General features: G+C 42.1%; 1 protein-coding gene across 1 annotated transcript in view; it reads left to right on the top strand.

Moving 5' to 3' along the window:
• Nucleotides 1–1,470: 1,470 nt before the first annotated feature.
• LOC119421426 (COP9 signalosome complex subunit 1) overlaps nt 1,471–14,109 on the top strand; it is a gene marked incomplete at its 3' end in the record, with an annotated part of 15,286 nt that continues 2,647 nt past the window's right edge. Inside the window, 1 exon segment of the mRNA XM_037688784.1 lies at nt 1,471–1,646. Within this exon segment, the coding sequence (XP_037544712.1) occupies nt 1,614–1,646 (33 nt within the window).

The following is a 14,109-nucleotide window of genomic DNA, read 5'->3' on the forward strand; positions in this document are numbered from 1 at the left end:
CCTGAAAGCAGAGAAGAAACCCAAACAGGACTCCAGTCAGCCATCAGGTGAAAAGGAGGAACCCAGACCCAGACCAGTGGTCATTCCGTATGTTGAGGGAGTATCAGAGAAACTGGGGAGTGGTGGCGCAGAGGTTAGAGAGGTGGGCCTGTGATCCGAAGATCGCCGGTTTACGCCCCGGCCCCGACAATATCAAAATTGTGGGTGGGGTAGGTGAAACACCCACACTTGCCCCCACCCTCATTCGCCCCACTCTGGGCCCATGAGCAAGGCCCTTAACCCCCACCATGTGCTCCCTAAAACAGGTCTCTCTTGAAAATGAGTTCTTGTGGCTCAATGAGACTAACCTGGATAAATAAAGGCTAAATGAAAAAAAAAAAAATCAGAGAAACTGAGACGTTTATTTTCTAAACATAACGGCTTTTAAACCCCAAAATACATTAAAGACTGGTTCATCCCAAAGATCCAGTCCCCCGGCACAAACAGAGTAATATTGTGTATGCTGTTCAGTGTCAGGAGGGTGATCAGTCTTACATCGGAGAAACAAAACAGCCACTGGCCAAATGGATGGACCAGCACAGAAGATCAACACCATCAGGCCAGGACTCTGAGGTCTACACTCATCTCCAGGCCAGAGGTCACTCTTTCAGGGATGAAGATGTTCACATCCTGGACAGAGAGGAACGATGGTTTGAGAGAGGAGTAAAGGAGGCCATCTTTGTGAAAAGAAACCGTCCATCATTAAACAGGGGTGGAGGCCTCCGGGTTCAACTGTCCCCCTCTTACAATGCTGTGATTGCTAGTATCACTCAGCCCTCTGTGAATAGTAAACAGCCATCAGGTGCTAATGATCCATTGTTAGGCTGATGGTCCTTCTTGAGCATGTGATCAGCTGGTTCTGGTTGTCAGCAGCAAACTGGTTGATCCACTCTGAGAAGGTGCTATTTAAGAGACTGAGCTGAAAACAGCACCTCAGACTGAGGAAGTCCTCAGGATGAGAGACGAAACGTTTCTACATTTTTTTGTTTTGTTTTGTTTTTTTGAATGTCGAGAGGACCAGATTGAACTTTTTTAGAAAAGAACATGTCATTTTGGTCTGTCAGAAATATGAACATCACAGAAGTTGTATGATGGAGCAATTAGGGAAAATCAAAGAAACTTTTAGTATAACAAATATATTACAAAAGGAAATAAGAAGTAAAAATATTTAAATTAATATACTTTTTTTTACCTCGCACAGTGATTGCTGGACATGGGCACCAGCGACCCACGTGACCCAAAATGGCATAAGCGAGTAAAGATAATGGATGGATGGATACATTTTTTTAGAAACACAAAATTAAAAAAGAGAATATAAACATGATTGCGGACGTATCCATTTTGATCCACACTCCACACCAGAAGGTGGCGGTAATGCACACCTTTCGTTGGAAGTATTTCTTTCTGCGCATGCGCAACTGAGCTGACGGACCGGAACAGATTGTGCAGCGGGCTCTGGTCTATCGTTATACTCTCGGCTTAGTTACAGCTAAGCTAGTTTAAGAATAACATTTTTACATTTCATTTAGTGAAAAATAACATTTTAAAACAAGAAGTCAAACCGACAACAGAGGATGCCGCTGCCTGTGCAGGTGTTTAATTTTCAGGTAAGTGAAATGTAATTGTGTCACTGTTAATGTTAGTTTTATAAAGACAAAACAAGGTTAAAAGCTACGATTTGATTGAGAATGGTTTCTAATGTCGTTAAAGTTAAAGTGTATGAAGCACACATGCATCATTCCTTTTGTTGGATGTAAATAATAATCATCAGAGCAAAGAGTTTCCATTAAAACTAGAAATTCTGTCGTTTTTGTCACATTTTCCGACGTTATTAACCAAAACGGGAGAGCTTCTAAAATCAATAAATAGTAAAAGTATTTTGAATAGTCGGGGTAGTTTAGTAAAAGGAGCGGAAACCAACAGGCCTCCATTAGCACCGCTAACATTGCTAACCTGGCTACACCTTACATGGAAACATCTTAATATGACCTTAATATGACCTTAATATGACCTTAATATGACCTCAATATGACCTTATACATGTCCTGTATCGTCACGCGTGTAGCACCGAGGCGCACGAGGCTGTGTGTGTTGTTAAACCCAATGTTTGTGTTTATTCTAAAGCTAACCATCGTTAGCTTCATCTGAGCCGGTTCTGCTTGTTGGGTAATACACAAAGTACCAAGTTTCCCTTTATTGTTTTTAACAATGACAACATTTTCTTTAAGCACATTAATATAAATTGTTAAACTTCAAGGACTCGGGTCCACGGTCCAGGAACATGGGGAGTGTGGTGACGAGGTGAAGAAGAGAGTCCAGGCAGGATGGAGTGATGGAGAAAAGGTTCAGGAGTGATTTGTGTCAAAAGGGTGTCAGCAAAGGTCAAGGGTCAAAGGTCAAAGGCAGTGGAGAGACCAGCGGTGTTGTCTGGTCTGGAGTTGGGCTGTTGTAAACCATTACTTTATTAATCGAGTAATCGAGAACAATATTTGACAGGTTCTGCAATAATTACTTACTTTATGAGTAATACAAATACACAAAAAAGAACATTTAAGTAAAAAAACATTTCATTCCTCTTTGTCAAATATTTTATTGTAATAACATGTTGAACCTCCATGTCAGTTTCGTCTGTGGTAGAGCAGAACTCTTTACTTTTTTCTAAAATGCAAAAACAGAAGAGAAGCAAGTCTGTATTGAAGGTGGAGCTGATCTTGTGGATCCTTCCTGTTCCACCTGGACAGCAGCTGCACGTCTGTGAAGACCACATTTAAAATGTTTGTGAACTCAGCTGCTGCTCAACCACATCCTGGAGCCGCTTGGACCCAGCTGTCCAACACTGCCACTTACTGAAATGAAGAAGAATAAAATATTTGTATATATAATATTCATATTTATTATTATATAATTAATATTTATGTAATATTTATTTGTTTGCTTGTTATTCCTTAATATATTTTCAATTGTACTTCATTGGATATTATAAAATGATGTAATATTGTTAAGTAATCTACACTTTCTGATGACCTGCTGCGATCAAAGTAACATTAGTGTCAGTTGTATTAGATTTATGATTTTATTTATGTGTGAGGTTTGAGGATGATTTAATTAAAACCCTCTGTCACTCTCTTTTTTTAACCATCACATAAAAATCTAAATGCTATAAATAATTTTTATGGATTGGAAAACTGATGTGTTAACTTAAGTCTTGAGGAGTGGCTTATTCCTTTGATGGCTCAGGATTGCAGCTTCAGTGTGCCACATGGTTTTCTCAGGCTTGACTTGACAGTGGCGTCTAGTAAAATACATTAAAACAATAAATGACAAAATACATACTGTAACTACCCCGTGTTCCATTGTATTTTTATCATGATATTGTTAAAAAAACACTCAAACTGTACAAAAGCCTATTCTGGAAATAATAATACAAAGTACTTTTTTGCATTTGAGTCTTAAATTCAAATATAAAATCACAAAAAACTAGCCTTCAAGAACATAAACGTTTCATTGCAAACACTGTAAAATGGTCGCACCACACGATACTCGGTCACACCAAATTATATTTTCATGTGCAGTCAATATTAACAGGCATAAATGAGCCTCCTTAAAAAGAAGAAGCTAGCTTCTAGGAATGTGCGATATGGCACACAATTCATATCACGATATGTATTGTGAAGGGTGGCGATAACGATATATCGCGATATGTTTTTGATATAAAACTTGCTAAAAAAAAGCATAGGGTGTCCTTTTGCCATCAAATGTTTTGAATTAAGAAAATTCCACTACTGAGTCCAGAGAGTTTTTAAATAATAAACAAATCAAGTATTAGGCTTCTTTCTTGTGCAAAACAGTTCAAAAATATCAAATGTAGTTTTAGCCTTATGTTTTAAACAAAAGAAGATGTTGTTAACTCTTAACAGTTTCCAGTCTTGTCACTTAAGAAATGAACAGCAACTGAAACACTTCACCCTCCAACCTCTAGTGGGCGCCTCCTTCTGCTTTAATGGAGCTGACACAAAATGAGTCTGTGGCTTTGACCAGAGGGTCTCGCAGTAAAATCACACAACACAGCGTTCTTTTACAGATCAGAGAGCAGGTTTCTCTCAGGCTTCTCAGCTTCTCATCAATGACGATGTCCAAAAAGTTTATTTCATTAACAACAAATTTCAATGCTGTCAATTTTAAAGTTGTTGTTTAAAGTTAAAACTACTAATATTGACAAAGTTGAGCATTTTATGTTTATTTGACAGTGATTTCAATGTTTTTGAAGGCTAAATGCAAATAAAAGGTGAACATTAATTTATTTGTATAGTTTGTAGTTTTTCTGAGGCTTTTATATTGTTTATATCGATATCGAATTATATCGTTATGGACCAAAATTAAGAAATATATCGTGATAAAAGTTTTGGCCATATCGTTCAGCCCTTGAAATACGAGTGGCGTAAATTAGCAACAACAAGAAAATCGGCGGAGATAGAGCACATCATTTTCTAAGTAAATTAAGACAGTCTTATTCATAAACGTACTTGTACCAGTACTTTTTCCTTAATCTAACATATTCAACGATGATCCGTGCGACCCGGAAGTAATCCTTTTAGTACATGCTCAAATGAGCTACACTACGGATTGGCTTCCGTAACAGATCGGGGAATGATATGTGTCACAAATGCCTGCCCCCAAGAGGGGCGGGGTGCTAGGAGCCATGAGCGCCCAACTCTGTCAAAGGAAAATGTTAGTCAGCAGCAGGAAGTTACCGACAGACGGCAGGACGTCTGTCAAAATAAAGTATTAAATTCAATTCAAAGTTTATTTATATAGCACATTTAAAAACAGTCACAGCTGACCAAAGTGCTTCACAAGAATTACAACATCCTAGATAAAAATATGATAAAAAAATAAAATGGAGTTTAAAAATAAATGTATGATCAAATTTGCAGTAAAATGCCGATAAAATGGCACTAATAAAAACTAGGGCTGTATACCGAACCGAGGTCCTTTTATTGCACCGACCAAACTGCGTCGGTAGGTGTATGGATACCAGTCTTTTACCCTCACTTTGGTATTGTTAAAATTGCAGAGATAAAGTACCATGCTACTCGTAGGAATATCATATCCCAAAACCTTCTTCACAGTTTCATGTACATTTTTCCAAAATTGAACAATTTTAGGACAGTTCCAAAATATGTGAGTGATCTGCGTTCATTGATCCACAGTTGCGCCAACACCCCGTGTTTGTATTCTTATATCTATTCTTGACTTTAGGCGTGATGAAAAATCTTATTAGATTTTTCCATGTGAACTCCCTCCATATCCGTGAATTGGTGGATGTCTGATGCGTTTTCCACATGTCTGACCGATCTTCTTCTGTAATTGTCATGTTATGTTCTGATTCCCACTTTTCTTTTACATACTTACTTGAATGTTTATTCATCATCAGTTTTTGGTATAGAGTAGAAATGATTTTATTTTTTGTTCCACTGAATGATTTTATCACAATTTCAATCCCACCATTCACTTCCACAGAGGGACCCCACTTGATTTCTGTCCTGTAATAGTCTCTCAGTTGCAGGTACCTGTAAAATTCACGTTTATCTAAATTCTACTTGTCCTTCAATTTTTGAAAACTCTCCAGCTCCCCCTCTTTCTGAAGGGTATACCATCCTGTGACCCCCTTGCTTATCCATTGTTTGAACCCTTTATCATACATTGCTGGTTTGAAATCGCTGTCATATGCTACCCCATCTGAGCACTTTCATTTCTTTCTTTATCTTGTGTTTTTTTTAATGTTTTGAACCATAATTCCAGTGTAAACACTGTAATTGGATCCATATATTTCTTGATCTTCTCATATTCATTTTCATCCCCAATAACACTTTGAATTGGGTATCCTCCGAACTCTTTTTCCATATCTTTCCACTTGGCTGTGTAGTCTGGTGTGCACCAGCATATAGCATGTCTGAGCTGAGCTGCCCAAAAGTACTCCCTTAATTTTGAGAGACCCATACCCCCTTTATCTTTCGGTAGCTGAAGAGTTTCATTTTTAACTCTAGGTTTTTTGTCACCCCAAATGAATCTTGATATTATCTTGTCCCAGATCGCAAACTGACTTTGAGGGACATCTATTGGTAATGACCGGAACAAATATAGAAGTTTTGCTTGCACATTCATTTTAAGTATTTCAATTCTTGAGTTCAGATCCAAGGGCAAGGTACTCCATCTATTTATATATTTTTGTATTTCTTGGCTTATTTAGTCATAATTTGCTTTGTACAGTGTTGAGAATCCTTTAGTAATGATAATCCCTAAGTATTTAATTTCCTTCATATTCCATTTGATGGGAAATGATTCCTGAATTTCTTTCGTTGGTATGTAATTGAGTGTTAGAATTTGTGTTTTTGTTATTAATTCTGTAGAATAAGATAACCATACTTTCCAAAGAGATTCATCAGCACTGGTAGCGATTCATTTGGTTGTTCAAGAAAAGTTACTACATCGTCTGCAAAAAGGCCTCTTTTGTGTTCCTCTCCATTTACTATAACTCCCTTAATTTTATCGTCTTGTCGTATTGCCTGTGCCAGGGCTCTATAAAGATGGCAAACGGTGTAGGTGATAGACAGCACCCCTGTCTGGTTGATCTTTGTATGTTGAATTTGTTAGTCAGGCTTCCATTTATTTTGATTCTCGGTGTGGGGTGATGATATAATGTCTTTATACATTGTACTGATTTATTACTGAATCCAAACCGTTGTAACACTTTATAAAGAAATTCCAAATGTACTAAATCAAATGCTTTTTCTGCGTCGACACTTACTAGTATGGTACTTTGTTTTTTCTGCTGCGCTTGATCTACTACATGTAGTACTCTTCTAATATTATCATGTGTTTGACGTCCTCTCATAAAACCTGTTTGGTCTTCTTCTATCAATTCTGTTACAAAGGTATTTAATCTATTAAAAATAATGGTTGTGTATATCTTATAATCTACGTTTAATAATGAAATTAGTCTATAATTGCCACAGTGGGATAACTGAGATTATGGCTTCACTCCATGATGGAGGTATTTTATTGTTATTGAGTGTCCAGTTGAAAGAAGCTGTGAGTACTGGCGTCAACTCTTCTCTAAACATCTTATACCACTCTGCCGGGTATCCATCACTGCCTGGCGATTGATTATTTTTTTAATGTTTTTATTGCCTCTTTCACTTCCTCTATTGTGATTGTTGCTGTTGTAGTGAACTAAGCCTCAGGTCAAATCTGGCCTTCCTGGGACAAGAACTGTATTTCATTGATTTGAGTCCAGAAACACAAGATTAAGTTCATCCAGAGACTTTCTAAGTGTCCTGCACTGATCAATTGAAAGAACACTCTCTTTTTTATTATCATTACTATTTTACAAATGTTTGATAATCAAAGTGTGTTTAGTTCAAACCATTTTTAAATGTTGAAGTGAACTAATCATTTTAAATCAACTGTGAAACAGTATTAGTGATTTTTAATCCTCATTCAAAGTAGAAATCACTTTGGAATGTGTTACGGAGTAATTCATGCATTTTCTGATCTTCTGTCTGAAATGAGCAAATTGTGAAGTTGGTCAAAGGTCGAAAACAAGTTGTTGGAACGAACTGTCATGTTTTTAAATCCTCTCAGACGTAAACAGAGAAGCTGGCACCTGTTTTCCCCCAACTCGTCCAAACATTTCTCTCGTCTGTCTCTAAAACATTTTCAATCTGTTCCAAAACATTTTCTGTTTTTCTGACTTCTAGTGACCTCTTACGTCACAAAAACACACCCCTGTCTGGTCGATTTGACCAATCAGGAACCTCCCAAATGAACCGGAAATAGAACTCTTTAAATGTCGGTACTTCCTAGTTCAAACCAGCTCCAGTCGAGTTGCGGTCGAGTGCAGTCGAGTTCAGTTCGGAGAGCAAGCTGAACTGAGAAGTGCTGGAGAGAACAGGAGTTCAGACATGATCCGGAGCTCTTCCGAGTCTTGTGGGAATTATGCAATCTTCCACATCTGAGTGGAACTTCTGAAGGACTCCACTCATGTGAGTCCACTCGTGAGGTGAACTGTTGTTGATGAAGTACCGCCACCACTCCGGACGGTTCTCTGCCATCCTACGGAGACGCTGGACCGGTAGCGTTAACTGGAACTCCGTATCCGCTGATTCATCGTCAGAGAGGTAATGAGTCGAGTTTACTACCGAGCGTACCGAGGAAAGCTGGGTTCGAATGGAGGGTGCCGTTCTGTTCAACACTTTCCCTCACACACCATCTCCCTCCCTCTAAACTTCATCTTTCCATCTTTAAATTCTTCTATCCTGCTAGAAATCATTCCAGATATTTTCAGAAATGTCTGTTGTGAAGCAGGAAAACCATCGCCGTATGGTTTTCTAATTGTACAGCTTGCTAACTAAGCCACGTTGTTATTTTTTCAATTTGCCAAATTAATGTAAATGTGTGATGTGTTAAACTTTAATTCTGTAAATAAATGACCACATTCATTTGATGGGTCAAAGAAAATTAACGCCTCACGTTACATTTATTAGATTCAATACACGATATTATTCAGTCCAGAAAAATGAATGAATCCGTTTAATTTATGAATATATCGCAGAATATGTTCATCTACACTGTCAGTGTCTTATTTTGTAGTTTGCCAATTGTTGGGAAATCTAATGCGCTTAAAAAGGTTCTCATTTCTTCCTCAAATGCAATTTCAGGTTGTGCATACAGTTTCTCATAATATTTTCGAACAATGTCCTCTATTCCCTCTGGCTTTTCTGTTAATTCATCTGTGTGGTTGTTTCTAATTTTATATATTGTATTAAGTGTTTGTTGTTTGCGTATACGTTTAGCTAACAGTTTAGCTGCCCTTGAACCTGTTTCGTAATAATTCTGTTTCAGAAAAGTGTTTCTTTTTTCAATCTCTCCCAGTAATATGTCATTTATTTTGTTTTTAACTACCTTGGTTTCTTGGTAGACCTTTGGGTCCTTTGTTTCCTGATATTCCTGCTCTAATTCCCTAAGTCTCTCCGTATTTGCCCTGTATGTCTGTAATTTAATTCTTTTATCATGCGCAGTTTCAGCTATTAACTTTCCCCTGATGACTGCCTTCATGGCATCCCATAATATTGTCGGGTCTACTGTTCCATTATTATTTTCTTCAATATGTTGTTTTATTTCTGCTTTTATCTTTTCTCTCTGTTCACTATTCAATATTCCTACGTTCAGTCTCCATACAGTATTTCGTTTCCTGTTACTTAGACATATCTTTAAATAAATTGGATTATGATCAGAAACATCTGCCGCTCCTATCCTGCATTCCTTCACTCTGTGTTTGTCATCTACCTTGGTTAAAAAGTAATCTATTCTTGAATGTACTCCATGAGCAGCCGAGTAATGCGTAAAATCTTTTCCTAATGGATGTAGGCTTCTTCATACATCTGTCATTCCCATCTCTTCTAATGAGTCATTTATAAATTTTGCTAGATGCATTTTATCCAAAAAAGTTCAATCTGGTCCTCTGGACATTCAAAAAAAACAAAAAACAAAACAAAGCAAAAATATATATAGAAACGTTTCGTCTCTCATCCAAGGGACTTCCTCAGTCTGAGGTGCTGTTTTCAGCTCAGTCTCTTAAACAGCACCTTCTCAAAGTGGATCAACCAGTTTGCTGCTGACAACCAGAACCAGCTGATCACATGCTCAAGAAGGACCATCAGCCTAACAATGGATCATTAGCACCTGATGGCTGTTTACTATTCAGAGGGCTGAGTGATACTAGCAATCACAGCATTGTAAGAGGGGGACAGTTGAACCCGGAGGCCTCCACCCCTGTTTAATGATGGACGATTTCTTTTCACAAAGATGGCCTCCTTTACTCCTCTCTCAAACCATCGTTCCTCTCTATCCAGGATGTGAACATCTTCATCCCTGAAAGAGTGACCGCTGGCCTGGAGATGAGTATAGACTGCAGAATCCTGGCCTGATGATGTTGATCTTCTGTGCTGGTCCATCCTTTTGGCCAGTGGCTGTTTAGTTTCCCCGATGTAAGACTGATCACAGCCCTCCTGACACTGAACAGCATACACAACATTACTCTGTTTGTGCCGGGGGACTGGATCTTTGGGATGAACCAGTTTTTGCCGTTATGTATTTTGGGGTTTAAAAGCCACTGGGACGTTATGTTTAGAAAATAAACGTCTCAGTTTCTCTGATACTCCCTCAACATACGGAATGACCACTGGTCTGGGTTCCTCCTTTTCATCTGATGGCTGACTGGAGTCCTGTTTGGGTTTCTTCTCTGCTTTCAGGAAGGCCCAGTTAGGATATCCACATTGCTCTAGAGCCTGTTTTGTATAGTATTTCTCCTTCTGCCTGGTTCCTGAGTTAGTGGGGATGCTGTCTGCTCTGTGATACAAAGTCCTGATGACTCCTAACTTGTGCTCCAAAGGGTGATGGGAGTCAAACTGCAAATACTGGTCTGTGTGGGTGGGTTTGCGGTACACCTCGGTTTGCAAATGTCCTCTATCAGAGACTGAGACCTCACAGTCCAAGAAAGCCAAATTGCCATTTTTTCCATCTTCTCGTGGGAACTTGATGTATTTATCCACAGAGTTGATCCATCCATCCATTTTCTTCCTCTTATCCGGGGTCGGGTCGCGGGGGTAGCAGCCTAAGTAGGGAGGCCCAGACTTCCCTCTCCCCAGCCACTTGGGCCAGCTCTTCCGGGGGAATCCCGAGGCGTTCCCAGGCCAGCCGAGAAACATAGTCCCTCTAGCATGTCCTGGGTCTTCCTCTGGGCCTCCTTCCGGTGGGACATGTCCGGAACACCTCACCAGGGAGGCGACCAGAAGGCATCCTAAACAGATGCCCAAGCCACCTCAACTGGCTCCTCTCGACGTGGAGAAGCAGTGGCTCTACTCCGAGTCCCTCCCAGATGATCGAGCTTCTCACCCTGTCTCTAAGGGAGAGCACAGACACCCTGCGGAGAAAACTCATTTTGGCCGCTTGTATCCGAGATCTCATTCTTTTGGTCACAACCCAAAGCTCGTGACCATAGATGAGGGTGGGAACGTAGATCGATCGGTAAATTGAGAGCTTCGCCTTTTGACTCAGCTCTCTCTTCACCACGACAGACCTGTACAGCGCCCGCTTCACTGCAGACGCTGCACCTATCCGCCTATCGATCTCACGCTCCATTTTTCCCTAATTCGTGAACAAGACCCCAAGATACTTGAACTCCTCCACTTGGGGTAGGACCTCCTCCCTGACCCGGAGAGGGCACTCTACCCTTTTCTGGCTCAAGACCATGGCCTCGGATTTGGAGGAACTGATCTTCATCCCGGCCGCATCGCATTCGGCTGCGAACCGCTCCAGCGAAAGCTGTAGATCACGATCTGATGAAGCCAATAAGACCACATCATCTGCAAAAAGCAGAGATGCAATCCTAAGGCCACCAAAACGGATCCCCTCAACACCTTGGCTGCGCCTAGAAATTCTGTCCATAAAAGTTATGAACAGAATCGGTGACAAAGGGCAACCTTGGCGGAGTCCAACTCTCACCGGGAACAAGCCCAACTTACTGCCGGCAATGCGGACCAGGCTCTGACACTGGTCATACAGGGACCTAACAGCCCGTATCAAAGGGCCCGGTACCCCATACTCCCAGAGTACCCCCCACAGGGCCCCCCCGAGGGACGCGTTCGAACGCCTTCTCAAAGTCCACAATGTACATGTAGACTGGTTGGGCAAACTCCCACGCACCCTCCAGGACCATGCTGAGAGTGTAGAGCTGGTCCAGTGTTCCACGGCCAGGACGAAAACCGCACTGCTCCTCCTGAATCCGAGGTTCGACTATCCGACGGACCCTCTTCTCCAGAACCCCCAAATAGACATTACCAGGGAGGCTTAAGAGCAAGATTCCCCTTTAGTTGGAACACACTCTATGATCCCCCTTTTTGAATAGGGGGACCACCACCCCGGTCTGCCAATCCAGGGGAACTTCCCCCGATGTCCACGCAATATTGCAGAGTCGCGTAAGCCAACACAACCCTACAACATCCAGAGCCTTAAGGAACTCTGGGCGAATCTCATCCACCCCTGGGTCCCAGCCACCGAGGAGCTTTTTAACCACCTCGGTGACCTCAGCACCAGAGATTGGAGAGCCCGACCCAGAGTCCCCAGGCTCCGCTCCCTCAGTGGAAGACGTGCCGGTGGGATTGAGGAGGTCTTCAAAGTATTCCGCCCACCGACCCACAACATCCCGAGTTGAGGTCAGCAGCACACCACTCCCACTATAAACAGTGTTGGTGGCGTACCGCTTTCCCCCCCTGAGACGCCGGATGGTGGACCAGAATCGTCTCGAAGCCGTGCGGAAGTCGTTCTCCATGGCCTCTCCGAACTCCTCCCATGCCCGAGTTTTTGCCTCAGCAACCACCCGAGCCGCATGTCGCTTGGACTGCCGGTACCCATCAGCTGCTTCCGGGGTCCCACAGGCCAAAAAGGCCCGATAGGACTCCTTCTTCAGCCTGACAGCATCCCTCACCGACGGTGTCCACCATCTGGTTCGAGGGTTGCCGTCGCGACAGGCACCGACAACCTTGCGGCCGCAGCTCTGGTAAGCCGCCTCGACAATAGAGGCACGAAACATGGTCCACTTAGACTCAATGTCCCCCACCTCCCTCGGAACATGTTCAAAGTTCTCCCGGAGGTGGGAGTTAAAACTCCGTCTCACAGGAGACTCTGCCAGACGTTCCCAGCAAATCCTCACAATACGTTTGGGTCTGCCAGGTCTGACCGGCATCCTCCCCCACCATCGGAGCCAACTCACCACCAGGTAGTGATCAGTTGACAGCTCCGCCCCTCTCTTCACCCGAGTGTCCAAGACATGTAGCCGCAGATCAGATGAGACGATGACAAAGTCGATCATCGAACTGCGGCCTAGGGTGTCCTGGTGCCAAGAGCACATATGGACACCCTTATGCTTGAACAAGGTGTTCGTTATTGACAATCAATGATGAGCACAGAAGTCCAACAACAGAACACCACTCTGGTTCAGATCAGGGGGGCCGTTCCTCCCAACCACACCCCTTCAAGTCTCACTGTCATTGCCCACATGAGCATTGAATTCCCCCAGCAGAACAAGGGAGTCCCCAGAAGGTGCACTTTCCAGTACCCCCTCCAAGGACTCCAGAAAGGGTGGATAATCTGAACTGCCATTTGGTGCATAAGCACAAACGACAGTCAGAACCCGTCCCCCCACACGTAGGCTGAGGGAGGTCACCCTCTCATTCACTGGGGTGAACCCCAATATAAAGGCACCAAGTTGGGGGGCAATAAGTACGCCCACGCCTGCTCGGCGCCTCTCACCAGGGGCAACTCCAGAGTGGAAGAGTGTCCAGCCCCTCTCAAGGAAACTGGTTCCAGAGCCCGAGCCATGCGTAGGGGTGTAATGAACATAATACCTGTCAGATATTATCCATAATTTAAACGGATTCTTTCATTTTTCTGGACTGGGTACTCTCGTGCCTTGAATGATTAAATGTGGACGGAAACGTGTTTTAATTTCTGACTCACCAACAACAGTGGGTCGTTTATTTAAAAACGATTTAAACACATCACACATTTACAATAATTGGCAGATTGATTACAATAACACAGCTTAATTAATGAGCTTTACAATGAGAAAATCATACGGCCATGATTTCCTCACCTGCAGCTTTTGAAACCAACAGACATTTCTGAAAATATCTGGATTAATTACTGGCAGATAGAAGAGTTTTAAGATGGGAAATGAAGGAGTTTAAATGGAGAGGAAATGGATGTGTGAGGGAAAATGTGTTGACGAAGAATGACACCCTCCATTCGAACCCAGCTCTACCTCGGGACACTTCGGTAGTGGAAATCGACTCTTTACCTGGCAGAAGATATCTCAGCGTCGGTGTAGAGTTCTCTTTCAACGTTACCATTTCAGCGTCTCCGTAGGATAGCAGAGAACCGTCCGGAGTAGTGACGGTACTTCGTTCAACAGCCCGCTCACCTCACGGGTGGACTCACATGAGCTGTGAG

This window comes from Nematolebias whitei, chromosome 15 (assembly GCF_014905685.2).
Source record: "Nematolebias whitei isolate Nwh7 chromosome 15, NemWhi1, whole genome shotgun sequence".
Lineage (NCBI taxonomy): Eukaryota > Metazoa > Chordata > Actinopteri > Cyprinodontiformes > Rivulidae > Nematolebias > Nematolebias whitei.